Source organism: Camellia sinensis, chromosome 7 (genome assembly GCF_055761805.1).
Source record: "Camellia sinensis isolate YWXY chromosome 7, ASM5576180v1, whole genome shotgun sequence".
Lineage (NCBI taxonomy): Eukaryota > Viridiplantae > Streptophyta > Magnoliopsida > Ericales > Theaceae > Camellia > Camellia sinensis.
Window position 1 is genome coordinate 148,996,451 of NC_138967.1, and position 19,213 is coordinate 149,015,663.

At 39.7% G+C, this 19,213-nt stretch overlaps 1 protein-coding gene across 1 annotated transcript; it reads left to right on the top strand.

Moving 5' to 3' along the window:
• Nucleotides 1–16,956: 16,956 nt before the first annotated feature.
• LOC114258798 (F-box protein CPR1-like) lies at nt 16,957–18,474 on the top strand. The gene has a single exon (XM_028198790.2). The coding sequence runs from the start codon at nt 17,095–17,097 to the stop codon at nt 18,445–18,447; it is 1,353 nt and encodes a 450-aa protein (XP_028054591.2). The 5' UTR covers nt 16,957–17,094; the 3' UTR covers nt 18,448–18,474.
• Nucleotides 18,475–19,213: the final 739 nt, after the last annotated feature.

The window sequence follows — 19,213 nt, forward strand, 5'->3', positions numbered from 1 at the left end:
ATACATGGAACTTGTGCCATATGCTTCTGTTCTTCTTTTGTACGTGGAGACATCGAAGCACTGAGCTTAAAATGAGGGGCCAATGGTGTACTCACAGCTTTTGTTTTCTCATTTATGCCAAATCTGTCTAACACCCTTTTTAGATACTAGGTTTGTGTCAGACAAACCGTGCCCTTCTTCCTCTCTCTCATGATCTCCATGCCAAGAATTTTCTTTGCTTCTCCCAAATCCTTCATTTCAAACTCTCTTGCCAACTGTGCCTTGAGTTTGTCAATCTCCACCTTGCTCTTAGATGCAATTAACATATCATCCACATATAAGAGAAAATAGATGAAGGAACCATCTGGAAGCTTACGGAAATATACACAATGATCAAATTGACTTCTTGTGTATTCTTTCTCTATCATGAACCGATCATATCTTTTGTACCACTGTCTCAGGGATTGCTTCAATCCATACAACGATTTGTTCAGCATACAGGCCCAATTCTCTTTTCCAGCAACTTTGAAACCATCTGGCTGGGACATGTATATCTCCTCTTCAAGATCTCCATGTAAAAAGGCATTTTTAACATCGAGTTGGGCGAGCTCGAGATCAAACTGTGCAACCAAAGCTAGCAAGATATGAATAGACGTATGCTTCACAACAGGTAAGAATACCTCATTGTAGTCTATTCCTTCCTTCTGAGCATAGACTTTAGCTACCTATTTAGCTTTGAATCTGATGTTGTCTTTGCCTAGGATGCCTTCTTTCTTGGTGTAAACCCATTGTAGACACCCCATTTTTGACCGTCCTCAAGACTTGGACGTCACTGTTTGAACACTCAGTGATCATCCATGTTTGTGTTCGTCTTGAGTTCTCGGAGGTCTCGGCCACGCACCTTGCCTCAAGACTTCTCGACTTGCCTGTTTTGTGTTTGGTTTTGCAACAAACACTTGTGTTTTGCTTTTGACGAGCAGGGAATGGCTTGTTGGCCATCCCCACATCTCACCGACCATGGCTTGAGGCCACCCGCCATTGTTTTGTTTCCATCGGCCAAATGTTTGGTCGGTCGATCATTTATTTGATCAATTTGGCATTTTTGGCTGGCCGCCCACTGTGCATCTTATAGCGATCCCGGTTGTCCCTTTACTGGTCTGTTGTATTCTGGACTCGATTCCGTGAGGTTGGTAGTGGTATCTATCTTGTTGTCGTCCTTTAATTCTACTTGATTGAGTTTTAGGATGTTTTGGGCAGGGTTGTTACAAGTTGGTTAGGCCTTGGTTTCAATTCCTTGTTGCCCAGGTTTTTGGTGTTACGCTCGAGCGGGTCATTCTGCGCTCGAGCAGAGTTTGGTTTCTAGTCTAGCGCTCGAGCGGGTGTTCTGGCGCTCGAGCAGATATTGCACACTCCCAGTATTTCGTGTTCCTGCAAAACTTCTGCAGATGTGATTTCTGTGCTCGAGCGGGTTTCTTTACGCTCGAGCGATGGCGCTCGAGCGGGTTTGTTGGCGCTCGAGCGAGTAGTACTTTCTGGGTGTAAGTTCTGGGAGGTGGAAATTTACGCTCGAGCGGACTGGTTTTCACGCTCGAGCGGGAGTGCTTTGTTCTTGTGTCTTGGCGCTCGAGCGGGCCTTATTGCGCTCGAGCGTGTCCAGAGTTTTGTTCTTGGCGCTCGAGCGTCGTGTTCTCCGCTCGAGCGGATCATACGTATATGAGTTATCCGCTGGGTGATTTCAAATCACTTTTTGCTTTTCTTTCTCTCTCCTACTTTTTCTAAAAACCATTTTTTGAGAGCCTCTCTCTCTAGATACTCCCTTCTCTCTAGGGTTTGATCTAGTTAGAGTGTCCTCCTTCTCTTCGGCCTTTGTAAAAGTTGTGTTGATCGTCGAGGGCATCGTTTTAATCTGAAAATCTTGGTCTTTGGAGCACGTTGGTTTTTGATCTCTTCTCCATCCGAGCTCTAACTTCGAGGTAGGGATATCCTACTCCTCTTTATGGGCTTTGTCTTTAAATTTTAGTATTTTGAGATGTTGGGGTTGGTTTGGTAATTTTGTAAGAGTTTGGGGGCTTTTGTGTAAATTCACAAGAGTTGGGATTTTAACTATATAAAACCTAGATGCATGTTTGGCATAGAAAATGTGAAATTAATGTTAAGACATTAATGAAGATGGAACCTAAGGGTTGTAATGTAAATTGTGGAAAATGCCCTAATTACATTGGTTAATTAATTTGCATAATTAATTATGAGAAATGAGGAATTGATTTGGGAAGTCATGGGATAAAAGGGTGTAGTTGGATTATTTATCACTCACCTAGTTGGAATGTTGATTATATATCCATTGTTGCATTTATTTTCCGTATAGAAATAACTGCTTTGGGCTATCGGTGAAGGATAGTCTTGATTGTTGTAGACAATGCATGATGATTAGGCAAACTGAAACTAATCACTGGAATATGTCATTGAGATTGACGATTGAAAGAATACATTAAATTTATGTATTGTGTGATGATGTGTATAATTGTTGTTTATATGCATTGTGTTGTGTTGGAGGAGATAGGGGATGTACTCCACGGTTTAGGGAAAGATAGGGGATGGACCTCTAAACCGGATGTGTTGGGAGGAGATAGGGGATGGACTCCATAGATAGAGCTCATATGCTTATCTATTAATGTGTTGACAGAGCTCATATGCTTGTCATTGGAAGTGTGATAGTGCTCATATGCATATCTGTGGAATTGATGATATAGCTTGTATGCTTATCTGTTGTTGTGTGATATAGCTAGTATGCTTATCTATTATGAAATGGGAAGTGTTTGATATGAGTTACTGTGCCTGTTTGGCAGAAATTATAATCAGCTTATTTCAGCTTTCAGCTTAATTTAAGCTATTTTAATGTGTTTGGTTTAGCTTATAGTTTATACCTTATAGCTTTTTGGAAGTCAGAAATCAGCTTATTCTTTGAGTGGGGCAGGAGATACTTTAAGAATAAATCAGAAATCAGCTTATGTTCATAGTTATAAGCTATAAGCTGTTTAGGCATAAGCTATAAGCACTTTCCCACAGCTCTACCAAACAGGGCTACTGTCTCATATGAGTTGTTGGCCAGGTTCTGAGCCATGGTTGTAAATTGAGAACTGAAAGGAATTGAAAAATGGACTGTAATATGGACTTGTATGTCATGAAACCGTAAAGTGTGATAAGGGAAAGTATCTGTGTTGGCCATCTATCAACTGCTAATCTTTTAGTCATTGTTCATATTTGGTTTAGTATATTTCTACTGGGCTGTGGCTCACCCTATATGGGAATATCATTTTCAGGTACAGGTAGCATGCCACCTCCAAGGACGTAGCTTGGGAGGTTAGAGGCGGACACACTTTTGTTGTCTTATTTCTTTTGATGTATTACATGTAAATTCAAGTCAAGGGCTTAATGTGTAAATGAGTTAGCACTCTTTTGTTGTAACCAAGTGTTAACTTGGAAAGCTGTAAGCCTCTAGGGCACTTGCTTTTATTGTTAACATGTAATACTTTTTGTAACGAAACTCTGATGAATAAAAGAATGTGGAACTTTTGTAAATCAATGCATGTCTATATTGATGGGTTTTATGTTATTATTTTGAGGGCGTTACAACTTGGTATCAGAGCGTACCGGGTTCGAATACTTTGGGTACGTAGGAAGTGATTAGGATCACTATGGGTTTGTCTCGCTTGATAGAGACTTAGATGTAGTGTCATATGCTATGTGCTTAATTGATAACATGCTTATATGACTATGTGGGTATGAGATTTAGTTTCTAGGATGTTGATTGGATCCTTGGGTTTCTATGAGTCTTGTTGGAAAGGCACTTGATCAATGCTGTTTCTAACCGGAACTCTAGTAACGCCTCGGGACTATCATCATCCGGAGATGAAATTCGTAAGTACTTATGTGTTTATGTGCTTACGTGGAGTGAATTACAGTTGTCTATGCATTAGGACGTGAGTGTTTAGTTTTGGCACATTTATGAATGTGCTAACGTTCTGTATTACCTTTATTAGGATGTCAGGACGAGGAAGAGGTGCTAGGCGTGGTAGGCCTGCGAGGCAGGAAGTACCGTTACCGGAGGAGGTTCCGGCAGTACAGGAGGGAGTTGGTCAGGCCAACGTGGCCGAGCCAGTGGGTCAGCAGGCTATGAGTGCCTTGGCACGAGAGATAGCAGGGGCTTTGGGTATTCTCAGAGCAGGGAATCAGGCAGCTGAGGCAGGGCCTTCTTTCTTGAAGAGGGAGTTCTTCCGGTCTAATCCAGACGAGTTTGTTGGAGATCCAAAGGAGCCATTGAAGGCTAACGAGTGGTTAGAACAGATGAGTAAGACGTTCGAGATGCTTGGCATCGAGGACGGGGCACTGAAAGTGACCTTGGCATCCTTCCAGCTGAAGGGAGATGCGGGTCAATGGTGGAAGTACGAGAAGGCTCGTGTTGGTGGAACATGGGAGGCGTTTGTGAATGCTTTCCAGGAGAGGTTTTTGTCTGCAGTGGCTAGGGAGAAGCTGAGGGATCAGTTTAGCCGGCTTAATTAGCAGGGTATGTCTGTGGCAGAGTTTGAGGCCACTTTCACTAGTTTGTCCAGGTTTGCACCTGAGTTGGTGGCGTCCGAAGAACGCTGTTGCTATGAGTTTGAGCGGAAGTTGAGGCGGGGCCTCAAGCTGAGAGTTGGTGGGTCTTACATCCGAGAGTATAGACACTTAGTGGATGTTGCAGCTCATATGGAGCTCATGATGCAGGAGGAGGATGAGGGGCAGAAAGGCTCCAAAAGGAGTCAAGATGGTCAGGGTGATGGCAGGAGACAGAGGAGTTCTAACCCTCAGCAGTCTCAAGGTGGTGTGGCTAGATCGACCTTTCCGGTGCCGAGTGCAGGCTCGGGGAGAGGTAGTCAGGGAGGCTTGACTTGTTTTGCATGTGGCCAGCTTGGTCACAAGTCTTCGGTTTGCCCGCAGAAGGGAGGGGGTCAGCGAGCTGCTTCTTCTTCAGCTAGACCTCAGGGCCAGAGTCAGGGCAGGGGCCAGCCTTTGTCTTGTTACCAGTGTGGTCAGCCTGGGCACCTGAAGAGGTATTGCCCGCAGTTGAGTGCTACTTCAGGAGCGTCTGGTTCTAGACAGACGCAGAGTTATCAGTCAGCTCAGTCTGTGCAGGCCTCGAGGGCCAATCCGGGAGCTTCGTCCTCCCAGTCTGTGCAGCAGTCTTTTGCTCCTAGAGGTGAGCAAGTGGATCAGGGGCCTACAGGGCGCGTGTATGCTGTTACCGCGCAGGATTTAGTACCGGCTCCATCAGTAGTGAGAGGTACTTTTCTGTTTTGCAACTCGGTTGCTAGTGTGTTGATTGACACGGGTGCATCTCATTCTTTTGTATCTGCTACATTTGCATCTGTTTTGGAATTGGAGTTGGCACAATTAGCATCTCCTATTTGTGTGGCATCGCCTATTGGTGGTGAGTTGATCTTGAAACAGGGTGTTAGAGGTTGTGATATAGAGGTCGCCGACCATAGGCTTCCTTTTCCTTTTGTGGTCATGCCTATGAAGGGCTTTGATGTTATTTTGGGTATGGATTGGCTATCGTCATACCGGGCTGTTATCGATTGCTACCGCCAGAGGGTCACGTTATGTACCTTGAACGGGGAGTGGTTCCATTTCTTGGGAGACCGGGTTGGTAGTGTTTTGCCACCGAGGTATGATTCGCGAGGGCGAAGTGAGGTTAGTGGTCTACTTGCTAGCTTTGAGAGTGGTGAGTGTGGTGAGACCCAGCTTGTGTTGCCGAGGGTGGTTTGTGAGTATTCGGATGTCTTTCCCGAGGACCTTGTTAGTTTGCCACATCATCGAGAGATAGAGTTCTCTATTGATTTAGTGCCCGGCACGGCACCGATTTCTATGGCACCTTATCGTTTTGCTCCAGCAGAGTTGGTTGAGTTGAAAGTTCAGCTCCAGGAATTGCTAGATAAGGGTTTTGTTCGCCCTAGTGTTTTGCCGTGGAGAGCACCGGCCCTCTTTGCTAAAAAGAAAGATGGTGCCTTGAGATTGTGTATAGACTACCGGAAGTTGAATCGGGCTACGGTCAAGAATAAGTACCCTATGACCCGTATAGATGATCTGTTTGACCAGTTGAAGGGTTCCCGTTGTTTCTCTAAGATAGACTTGAGATCGGGTTACCACCAGTTGAGGGTCAGGGAGGAGGATATTAAGGTGTTTTGTTCATAGTTTTGCACACAAACACCTAGAGTTACACTTTCCTTTAGCTACTGAGGTACTAAGGATTGATTTTCAGAGTTTTTGGGTGGATTCAAGTTTGAGGAAGCAGCTAGAGTTCAGTTCTTGAAAGGGGTCTTCAAGGGTAAGAACTTTGCTCTTTATTCCCTATTTTTGCATAGGCTTTTAGCCATCCTTGCATCTGTTTTTAAGTTTAACTTATAACATATAAAAGTTCTGATTTTAAGTGTTTAAAATAGTTGTTTAAGGTTGTTTTGGTGTTTGGGGTTGTTTGACCCCTCTTAGGCCTTGTTTGGTCCCCATTTTGTGCTATTTTGGTGAGCTCCGGGACCACCTTGTTTGGGCCTCCTCACCATTGAAATCTAGAGGGATTTCAGTGGTGGGGATGGTGCTTTAAGGTCCTAAGAAGGAGAGGGTCATCCCCTCTCTTTGTTGCTTTCAAAAGTTGTCATTTTAGCCTCATGTGTGAGCACCATTGTTGAGTTCATGTTGGCCATGTCTTAGCTAGTATTTGTGCTTATTTTTCCATGATATAGCACTGTTTTAAGTTGGTTTAGACACACCATGCATGCTTAGCATGCTTGTCTTGTAATGCCATGAAATTGCCTTAACATGCTTTGTGCTTTGAGCCTTGTTTCTAGCATGATTTTGGCCTAGTTTTGTGAAGCTTTTATGCATGTTTTGGTGTGATTGAGGTTATTTTTTAGTTGCTCAGGTCATCCATGCTTTGCTTTGTATAGCTACCATACAATCTCCCTTGTAGGCCTTGAGTGTCGACCCCTCTAGCATGCTTTACTTGCTTTGTTTTAGTTGTTTGGAACCACTTATCATGTCATTTCAGTCCTTGTGGCATGCTTGTATGTTTGCATTTGATGCTCCTTTAATGCTTCAAGAGGTTGGTGTTTCATGCTCCATGTTTGGACCCTTTTTGCATACCTTTAGACTTAGGCCATTTAGATGCCATCTAGGTGTGCCTTTGACCTTCTTTTGGTCTGCTTTGGGGTGGTTTTGAGTCCCCATGGCCCTTTGGGACTTGCTTCATATAGCCATGGTTTAAGCCCCTTGGCTTGCCTTGAGTTTTGGACATAGTTGCATGCCTTGTTTGTCTTGTTTAGTTGGTTTGGCACCATCCTTAACATGATTTTTAGAGCTTAGTATGCTTGCCATATGCCCTTGTTTGCCCCTTTTAAGTGTGCTTAAAAGTTGCTTTTTTATGCTTAAGTCTTGAACCATGTATCTATGCATGGTTGTATGTGCATTTGCCTTCATGTGCTTAGCATATTAGCCACTGTTTTGGGCTTAAAAGTTACTCCCTCATGCTGAAGTTTTGGACCATTGTGTGCATGAATGCTTATGTGTACATTTGCCTTGCATATTGTCGTATACTTGGCCCATATGCATGTTGTCACATACTTGGCCCATGGCATGTTGTTGCATGCTTAAAGTTGTGTTGCATTTGGCATGCATTCCCCTTGTAGTTACTTAACATGTTGTCACATATCATTTGCATGCTTGTTAGCTTGCATACTTGTTACATGCTTGTACCTTCATGTTACTTATCCTCATGCTCATATTGCATACTTAGCTCATATGCTTAGGTTGCATTTGGCATGCATGCCTTGTCTCTTGATCAAGTGATAGAGGTTGGGCCTTATGTGTTTATTTGGTTTGCATTTCATTTGACATCAAAATGCATAACTTGGCCTCTTTGGCCATCACGCATTGAAATGCGCGATTGGTGGCCCGAGGGTCGAGGACTATCCTCCTTTGAGTCATGAACATGATAAGGAGGGTGTTTGTGCAAACATTTGCTTGAAATGCATTGCCATGCCATGTTTGCCTTCTGCTGTTGTCAAAATAAGATTCTGCAGGTATACATGGTCGGCCGACCATCTCTATTGCCGACCGACCAAACATTTGAGGTCGAGAGCTGAATATTTGGTCGATGACCCTTCTACCATGATCGGTGATGTTTCTCCTTGGTCGGTGATGCTCCACAGTGTTCAGAGAGTGTTCCTTGGGACTTGTGCAATTTTCAGAAGAGCAGAGCAGGGTAAACAGAGGCAGCTTGTGCATGGTGACGAATTTCCAAGCAAACCCGAGCACGCATGCATTGGACCCTCTTCCCGAGGCTGTTTTATTGCTTTCTTAGCTTAGTTAATTTGCTTAACTAGTTAAGTGGTCTGTAATAATTAATTAGCTTGTAGGTTAATTAATTTGTATTATTCTTTTGGTCCCTCCGAGCGAGGGCGAATGTGTAATAAGTGTGGGTGTGGGTGTGTGTGTGCATGTCTTCCAACCCCCATTTCTTTCTCCCTTTTACTTACCTGCTTTTGATGGTTAGTACTAGGGCATATTTAATTTAGCACACCTTATGTTATGCATGCGTGCATTCATTCATCAGTATTACATGCACCAGGCTCGGCGCATCATGCTAACTGCATAGTATTTCAAATCTAACTTGAATACATGTTACTTGTTGCATTTCACATACCATCCTAGGATTAGCCGAGCCTATTCTAGATTGCATTTCGTCTGTGATGCATTAGCCATTTAACATGGACTTAGATCATACGTTTGATTGCTAACATGTTCTTTGTTTTGGCTCGGAGTACGCTGTAAGTATTTATGCTTTAGCATCTCGCATGAGTGTGAATGTTAACATGACAACATGCTCACTATGTGGCTATGTGCTTATGTGATATTACTGCCTGAATGCCTGTGGGTGAAGGTTAGATTGTTTGAGTTGGAACAACTTGTCGAAATCCATGTTTTAGCCTACTTGCGAGTAGCAAATTTCAAACCGATTTCCAAACAAACGGATATGCGATGCTTTGTTCCAAATTAGGCGATGTCTATACTTTTGTGTTGTGCGCATCACATAGTAAGATTAGCTAATTAATTGGAATAAGAACACATAACGTTTTCAAAACTAGATATCATGGTTAGTAGAGGCCGATCTTCGGATCGGGCGAGCGGGGGTGCTCATAGCTGACCTTCCCCAATCGTACCTAAGTTCCCAAGCCGAGGCAACTTTGATGATGACGGACACGTGGCCTTAAGCAAACGAGTCAGGGTTTCCTAAATTCCCCCATAAAAAAATATTTAGGTGGAGACTCTGTATCTGGCAAAGCAATGCATGTTTGGCACTTCTTTCTTAAAAATCTGTTTTCTCAAAACGATTGGCCGGATTTGGACTCTTTGGTTCAGATTTAGAACCGTGACAATTTGAGTCCTGAACTGTAGTCAACCCACAAACGAACCGAACGGCGGGGATTCATCCCTCCCGGGACGTTCGGGGGGACGTCTACACCCACTTACACCCAATTGCTTTCTTGCCTTTTGGAAGTTGCACCAACTCCCAAGTCTGGTTCTTGTGAAGTGACCCGATCTCTTTATCCATAGCCTCCTTCCAATTGACACTTTCTACATGCTGCACAACTTCTTTGAAAGTGCAAGGAACATTGTCTTTAATGATCGGAAGTGCATAGGCTACCATATCGGTCATCCAACCAGGTTGCTTAGTAACCCTTTTTCCTTTCCTGATTGCAATGGGTTCTAATTGTTGTGGGACCTCTGGATCTTCATTTTCATCTGAACTCTCTTCAGAGCTATCCACTGAGACTTCTTCAGGATGGTTGATTGGCTGACTAGTCTTTGCTGGAGTTTCAAACTCCACCTGCACTGACTTCTTCAATGCTTCATCATTTTCTTGAGGATTTGGTTGCTTCAGCATTGTAGACTCATCAAAAGTAACGTCTCTTCTAGTGACAACTTTCTTTGATTCAGGGCACCAGAGTCTGTATCCCTTGACACCGTCATTGAAGCCCAAGAAGATGGCTTTCTTGGCTCTTGGATCCAACTTAGATTCTGTAACATGAAAATAAGCTGGACATCTAAAGATACGTAGCTGATCATAATCAGTAGCTGACACTCCTGACCATACCTCCATGGGAGTCTTGCCATCTAGTGCTGCAGTAGGTAGCGTGTTGACAACATGACGAGCATAGTTCAATGCCTCGCCCCATAATGCCTTGCTCAATCCTGAATGTGACAGCATACACCGGACCTTCTCCACCAAAGTGCGGTTCATGCGTTCTGCAACTCCATTTGCTGCGGTGTTCCAGGAACTGTGAAATGTCTCACTATCCCTGCATTCTGGCAAACCTCTAAGAAGGGATCTGATGTGTATTCCCCACCATTGTCAGATCTGAGCTTCTTGATCTTTCTGCCAGTCTGGGTCTCAATCATTTTCTTCCACATAAGAAAGATGTCTAAGACTTCGTCTTTGTGCTTCATTGTGTAAATCCAAACTCTTCTTGAGAAATCATCAATGAACGACACAAAGTAGTGTTTACCTCCCAATGAAGCATTCTTGGAAGGACCCCATACGTCAGTGTGAACGTAGTCTAGAATCCCTTTGGTACAATGAATAGCAGTACCAAACTTGATTCTTGTTTGCTTGCCCAGTACACAATGCTCGCAGAACTCAAGCTTCCCTGTTTTGGCACCTTTCAACAGGCCTTGCTTTACTAACCCTTGTAAAGCCTTCTCACTGACATGCCCTAGGCGCATGTGCCAAAGTCTGGAAGTTTCTGATACATCATCTTCTGAGCTGGTGGAGACAACCACTGTCCCTGTGACTGTAAAGCTGTCTAGGAAATATAAATTTCCCTTTCGAGTACCCTTCATTGCAACAAATGCTCCTCGAACAACTTTGAGGACTCCACCTTCCATAGTTACTCTGTAACCTTTGGAGTCTAAAACTCCCACTGAGATGAGATTCTTTGTCAAAGCTGGTACATACCGAACATCTTTAAGAATTCTGATTGTTCCATCATGTATATTCAGTCGAATTGTTCCAATCCCCTTTGTCTGGCAAGCTTGGTCGTTGCCCATCAGCACAACTCCTCCATCGAACTCTCGTAAGCTCGAGAACCACTGCTTGTTCGGACACATGTGGTAGGAACATCCGGAATCTATAATCCATTCATCAGACTGGCCATATGATGAACTGTGAAGGCTGATCCTTCACCATTATCTCCATCTCGTGCAACGTTCACCTTTTCTTCTTTCTTGTCTTTATTGGGACAATCTTTTGCCCAATGCCCCTTCTGGCGACAAGCAGCACACTCGTCTTTTGCAAGACGTCTTCTATCCGATGATTTCCCTCTGGATTTTGAGCGAGACTTTTCTCGCCCTGTATACCTCCTGTTATTTGTTCTGCCTCTAACCGTCAATGCCTCGGATGCTGAGTCCCTGTTTGCAGATTTATCTTCCATTCTGAACACATTATTTACCAAGGTGTTTGCAACATCAACATACTTGATCTTTTCTTTACCCTACAGTAAAGTGGTAGTGAGATGATCATATGAGTTAGGCAAGGAATTCAACAATAACAGTGCTTTATCTTCATCACCAATATGATCATCCAAGTTCTTCTAATCTTGTTGAAATTGTTTAGGTGTTCGTTCATCGAAATGCCTTTCTTGTAATCGAAATGAAACAACCTCTTCTTCAAGTAGAGCCAGTTCTCAATGCTCGTCTTCTCCTCTTTTGCAAGGCAAAGTCGGATGGAACTGCAGGCCAAGAGATTCACCTTCTCCCATTCTATCTCGTCCAGGTCATCTGGTTTGTCTCCCAGAGTGAAGTGCAGGTTCATCTGGACAAGCATATCTTTAACTTCGCATCTCCACATGTCGAAGTTGCTGCTTCCATCAAACATTTCTACCTCGAACTTAGCATGGGACACCAGGGTCCAACGCCTAGAGTTTCTTGTAGTCGCTGGATTACTTATGGACTCGGTTGATCTGGTCTCTATAGATTCTGCCGTTAAAATTGTTTTTTTTAGAAACTCCGATTCAAAAAATGGACCATACAGATGTGTCCGGAATACTCCAAATAGTTTGAAAACATTATTGGATCGTCAAAAACGGATTCCGAATGACTTAGATCTGGCCAAAACAGTTTAGGCGGTTCAGATCTACAGAATCTAGTGCGTTTGAGATGCACCGGATAATTACTTCGGAACGGCGCGGTCAACGGCGGCTCAGCGGCACGGCTTGACTGGCTGGGTCAACGGCTCAGTCAACGGCTCTGGCGATGACGTGGCAATCTTGCTGACGTAGCTGATGACGTGTCAGCTGACGTGGCTGACGACGTAGCGGCTGACGTGACAACTGACGTGGCGCTGACGTGGCTCATCTTCTCCCTGGAGACGCGTGTGTGGCGCGTGGATGCGCGTGGTGTGACGCGCTGACAGTAATCGGCGCGTAAGGGTGCGTGGTGAGAGTGGGCTTCACTCTCTTTCTTCAGAGGGCGCGTGACTGGTCTTCTGGGGCTAGTCGTTGTTGTTCTGGACTCCTCTCTTGGAGTTCTTGCTCCTGGTGTGCTCAAAAGTTGATTTCGAGCACTTCAAAATCTGGGCACTTTCGGAAAAAATTCGATTTTTCACCACCCGAGCTCTGATACCAATTGTTGGAGATCGGGGGCACACCAGGAAACACACACAAGCAATAACACAAGAGATTTAACGTGGTTCGACAAGTTGCCTACGTCCACGGGCAGCGGATTTCACTATATGGAGAAATGGAAGAATTACACACTGATAGTCACTCTCTGTATTCTCTTTTTGAACTCACCACTCACCACATTTTCCTCTACTCTCTCTACCTCTATTTATACACTGAGAAGGGAGAGAGCTGACTGGCCTTGCACATGGCCAGCTGGTCATTCAACAAAGGTGGATTGTCTACCTTTGCAGCTTGTCGGTTGGCAGCCGCAATCGAGGACATTGTTGGAGCTGACTTCACATTAGAAGGAAATCACCCCTCGCATGGGGTGATATCAACATGAATGACTCAAGTGCAATCTAGATTTGCGTCTTCAATTATCTATCCATTGTTGGTTATACCAAATTAGTTAAGGATGTGTTTAAATTATGGATTTGAATAGGAATTTAGAAAGAAAAAAAAAAAAAAAGGCGAGGAAAAGATGAATGAAATATAATTTTTTTTTTTTTTTCATTCACTTTCCCCTCTTTTTTTTTTTTTCTCTCTCTCTTTTAAAATTTTTATTCGAATCCATAAACATAGAGTAAGTGGTCTTGGTTTAAAAAATTAGATGGATTGAATTGGAGTGATTTTATTTTTAGTAGCTTGACTTCACTCACTCGCGTTGGGTGTGGTGGGTGGAGAAACATGGCCTGTGGAATGCAATAGGTCATTTAATATTCATGATGCATGTTATATGTTAGATATAATTATGAGCGGTGGTATTATATGTACTAATTAGTATATTAACTAATGTATCAATGTTAGTTATGATATTATTATTGACTTCTCTTATTATACAAATTACAAATACTAAAAATTTCTTAAATTATGTCATATCATCAATTAATCTATTAATTGGTATAATAATTGGTACATATACTAAAAACCTCAACGAATCATTTGACTATTATAGATTATTGTGGTAGTGAGACAGTAATTCTCATATATAACTTGGTTACATTTTATTATGGTGTTTGGTTATTTTCAAAGTAATATTGATTATGATTTATTGTGGTGGGTTTATTCATATTACTTTTTTCATATCTAACAATTGAAAGTATGGATATATTTTATATGTGTTTCCTTAGGTTGCTTCTTTAGGTTGCGTAAAAGGCAAGGAAATTGGAAAATGTGGAGATTGTGAATGACATATAAGTTAAATTTTTTTATTATTATTATTATTATTTTTTTATAGATTTTTATCCAAATCCATAATCTAAATATAGCATTAAAGATGAATATTGTAAAATTTATAATGGAATTTGTTTGGTTTGATTTTTAAAAAACAAATTTTCGATGGGTTTTCGTTTATCTTTAGTGATTCCTTTTTTATGTATATTTTATTTTAATACTTGTAATAAAAATAAAAATGGCTAAAATATTTATTAAAAAAATTCATTAAAAAGAAACAGAAATTTAACTAAAAATATTTTTTTTTTAAATCAAACTAAAGAGACTCTATTTTTATAAGTCTATTTTTTGGACACAGTTCTAAATTCAGTGATGTATCAAAAAGATAATTGATTGATAATTAAATATTTTACATTTATTAATCAATTATTTTTTTGATACATTACAGAATTTAATATGTAAATTTAATTTTTAAACCATAATAGCAATACTCTTTTCAGGAGCTTTCCCATTGCCATTGATTGGGTAAGAAGTCAGTCTTTCCACCATTCGAAAAGAGCTCGGCGTGTGATTTGAGATACAAGTCAATTGTTAGGCCGATTAAATTATATGTTATCATTACATACATTAAATTGAAAATAGATTTTATTGTACCAATTATATATAATTGTTTTTGGATAAACACTCACTTTGATATTTGAACAAAATATAATATATCTTTTCTCTTAATAAGGCTAAATAAATCTAAATTAATACAGATAATATGAAAATTTAAAGATATGCCAAGTAAAATATATATTATTATGTAAAAAGATGATAATATCATTTTTTTCATCTATATAACTATCAAATTATTGATAAAAATGAGACCAAGTGGTATTCAAATTAAAAACTTAAAGAAAGTCAATGTAATTATGTTAAAATTGTGAATTTTTTTGTATTTTTTTTTTCAAACCTTAAAAGTGTTTAGTGTAATTTATTTTAATTTTTTATATAAAAGTTTAGTGAGTCACAATTTTAAGGTTTTTATTTTTTGATATTTCAGTGACACTTTAGGGAGTGTTTGGCATGAATTTAATATTTCAGTGACACTCGTTAAAATAAACTTTGTTGCTAAACTTACTTGCAAAATTTTAGGTTCATTTGGGATGTGGGTTGGCTTTTTTGGCTATTTTAGCCTGGAGCTAAAAAGTCTTGTTTGGAATAAGCTTTTTTGACTTTTGTGAGAGAAAAAATAACATAATTATGATTTAAATGTGACATTTTGTCCTATTAGGCTAAAAACTTATTTTGTTTTTTCTGTGACTATTTTAACCAAAAAAATTCATTTTAGCTTATGTCAAACGAATGCTCTTTAACTTGCTGGCACCAATTGTTTATAGAAGGGTAGCAAATATCGATGGAATCGATAAATCGGTTTGGATTTATTCGAATTGTACGATTTTGTTGTTTTTCTTTTTCTTTTTTTTTTTTCAGAAGGTGATTTGGTTATAATTTTAAATAATCAAGAACCATTGATTAAAGAATATATTCAACCGGACCAATTTGTTAAGGTCTTGAAAGAAGAGATCAAATCTCAGAGTTTTCAATTAGCCTCACATGCATTAGTTAATCGATTTGTTCCAAATTGATTGAGATTGTCACACTAATAAATTTATATAATCAATATTTCTATACAAACACATACACATACGTAAAGAAAAATGCCTAACACCCCCAGTGGGGGTCACTGGGGGTCGCCCCTGATAGGCTGAAATATTTTTTTTTTTTTTTTTTTTTTTGAATTCCACCCAACGGCAGTGTGCCACCTGCCACTGGGGGTCACTGGGGGTGCCCCCAGCTGGGGGTCTGTAGCATAGCCCCATACGTAAATAAGTAATTTTATCCTACATATATATAACCAATATTTGTGTAGCAATAATAATATTTAAGTTGTTTCTATGATCTATTGTAATTAATTGATCCTTTGTTGATTAATAATTATAATTTTTTTTAAATAAATAAAATAGCCTAAAATCATAGAAACAAATTGATTATTATTATTTGGTTTTGGTTTGGTTATGTAGCTTCAACAATTTGGTTCTGGTTCTGATTATTTTTATACCATTTGGTAATCTACCGTGAAATAACACCAATTTGGTCCCGAAACCCCTAATTGTCTACTAGTTTTGTACCCACTCAAGACCCCTACATTTTAAAAAGGGTTATTTCACTTAAAATTCACATATTTTTACTAAAATTTTATTTTGACCCCACTTTCAGTTGTAATGGTCATGGTAAGGAAAGTAATACCATTTTGTAGTAAAAAAATATATATATATATAATTTTTTATAGTGTTTTTATGATGGGCACCTTTTAATGTATACATCCTTTTAGTATATACATAGCAGCCTTTCTTTGAACTTGTTTGTGCCTAACTTGTACCATCATTCTTCAATTTGCAACTACATCATTTATAAAAAGAAATCTAATAATTATAATTACACGATTTAATTATATTTGTGTTAAGAAATATAAAAGGCTTCCTTTTTTTTTTCTTTTTTCAAGATAAATTTAATGAAATTATGTGTCCACGATTATTGAATCATTATGAGTTTTTATAAATAATCTGCAATAAAGGCCTAAAGATGAATGGATTGGACCATCAGAGTGAGACCCGTGATGAGCTCACAAACTAGAATTGCACGATCCATTTTAGTTTAGGGGACTAGAGAGAAACTTAATTTTATTATTATTATTATTATTATTATAATATTGATTTAGATGACAAGAAATTAAATTGATTTGACAAGAAGTCTAAATTTTAAAAATGATATTGATAAAATTAAATTATTACAATAATATGAAAAAGATATTTTAAAGAGAATAAAAGTGTATTATATGTATAAAACCAATGAGCATCAGGATCACACCATTGTATCCATCTACTAATCTACAAACACAGCTTTTTCTTAGTGGTGGAGTCCATTCTAATGATGCCAAACCTTCCTCAAATATATCCCACAATTTGTCACTTTTGCTTGGACAATTATGGGGTTGTCCAGCCAACAAATCTCATCATATGAAGGTCAGGTTGGAAGGAACATCAAATGTGAGAGTTCCATGAGAGTGCAAGGAACAGATCAATCTCTGAAAATCTGAAGGCAAAACCATAACCAAACCAGAGAAATTTCTCACAAGGCGAACAATATGTCGGACAATCTACCAGAAGAAGTGGTGTTTGATATCTTGGCAAGACTACCTGTCAAGTCCCTGTTACAAATGAGGTGTGTATGCAAATCATGGAACTCTCTAATCAATAGTCCCAATTTCATCACATCACACACAAACCAAACTCTTGCAAACAACAACAATGAATTAGTACTACTTAGGCACCACACTGATGGCAAAGATCAGTTCACAGTGCATTGCAATAACAACACATTCAATGAGTGTACAACATTTGATTGCCCATTTACAAACTGGACAAAGTATTATTTGAGGGTAGTGGGTTCGTGTGACGGGTTAGTGTGCTTGTCGTCTCATGATCAAACTACGATTTTATGGAACCCATCAATCAAGAGATGTTTGAATCTTCCAACGCCTCGCATTACATATAAGTCTCACGGTTCTTATACGTTTATCCTTGGATTCGGATTTGATCCCTTGACTAACGATTTTAAGGTGGTGAGACTTGTATATTTTCACAAGAACTTTGGTTACAGGCTTCCAGCTGAGGTCGATGTTTATATGCTTAGCATAGGGACTTGGAGAACTGTTAATACTATTGCCCCATCATATAATTTGATGGAATGCGTTTCCCATGCTTTTGTGAACCGGGCTTGCCACTGGATTGGGTTTGAGGCAATGACGAAGGAAATAAGGCGCTATTTGATACTGTCATTCAACATCAGTACTGAAGTGTTTCATGAGATAAAGCTCCCGGATTGTGTTGCTAATGTGTTCAGACTAATTGCATCGGTTGCAGTGTATGAGGAATCGATTTGTTTGTTCCATTATGATAGGGATTGGGGGTATCCAAGTAAGAATTGTGATATATGGGTGATGAAAGAGTATGGTGTGGTTGAGTCTTGGACTAAATTGTTCACAATTGATTTTGGTATAAGCAATGCTGTAGGTTTTAGGAAGAATGGTGAATTTTTGGCAGAGGATAGAGAGGGGAAGTTGGTTACATATGATTTCAAGACCGGGCAAATAGTGTATCTTGGAATCCATGGGTTGAAACAATCATTTCATTTGGAGAATTACATGGAAAGCCTAGTTTTACTTATAGAAGGAAATGAAGTTTTAGAGGAGAAGGCAAAATCTTGTAATGCCCTTGACAAAGGTATAGAAGAAACGTCGGAATTGGGGAGCAGCATTAATCAACAAGGAAGTGGGTCACGCGGTAGGTTCTTTTGTTGTGCAATGCCTGGCTCTCTCACAAAAACTGGACTTCCTCGACCCTCTTACAGAAACTTGATTGATCGTCCACTTCAATTGGAAAGAAGCCTATCCCAATCAACAATGCTAGAGGAAGCCGAGAATAATAGGAAGTTGTAAAGGTAATTTACTTCCATTTTCAGTTGGTGGTGGTCTCTCTTCCATTCTAAATGTAGAGATATAATTGTCTTTCGACTTGTGATATGCAGATATGTTTGGCTTTTGATATTCATGATCAATGTAAAACTGCAGATATGAGAAGATTTGTTTGTTAGATTGTGGTTATCGGATCTTTATTTAATGTGCTATGGCTCGATTTGAAAGTCTATAATCTGAGATAAGGTGTGGTTCCAATTTTAAACATTGTAAATTTCAATTTAGTTTCATACTTGCCATTGGAAGGCCACCTTAGACTACTAATTTGGTGTCACTTTAACCTCATTGTTGTATTTAAACACAAGTACGTGAATGAATTATTGATCTGCCCTGTTGTTCATTTAGGCAGGCTATCTTCAATTGCTAGTGTTTGACAGTGAGTTGTTACAAAGAGTAAAAGGAATAATAATTAAAAGGGGGAAAAAACCACAAATAAGTCCTAAAAATACACTAATCATTTTCATAATATAACGCCTCTTGCTTTTGGAAGTTGTATTATAGACATCTTATTTTATTAAATCACATACAACCTTTTGACATTCAACAAAAATATACTGACACTTCTTGACATTTGGCAAAAAGATCACATACATCCCATTAATTTGTATAAATACATCTGATAATATTAATTCACTTATTTTTAAATATTTTTATAAGTGCATATATATATTGTACTATTAGTTCTTGTAGTTTAAATGAAATGTCACTTTAGATCCTGTAATTTCTCAAT

Coding starts and splice junctions, on each gene's coding strand:
- LOC114258798 (XM_028198790.2), top strand. CDS start 17,095: ATGTCGGACAATCTACCAGAAGAAGTGGTGTTTGATATCTTGGCAAGA.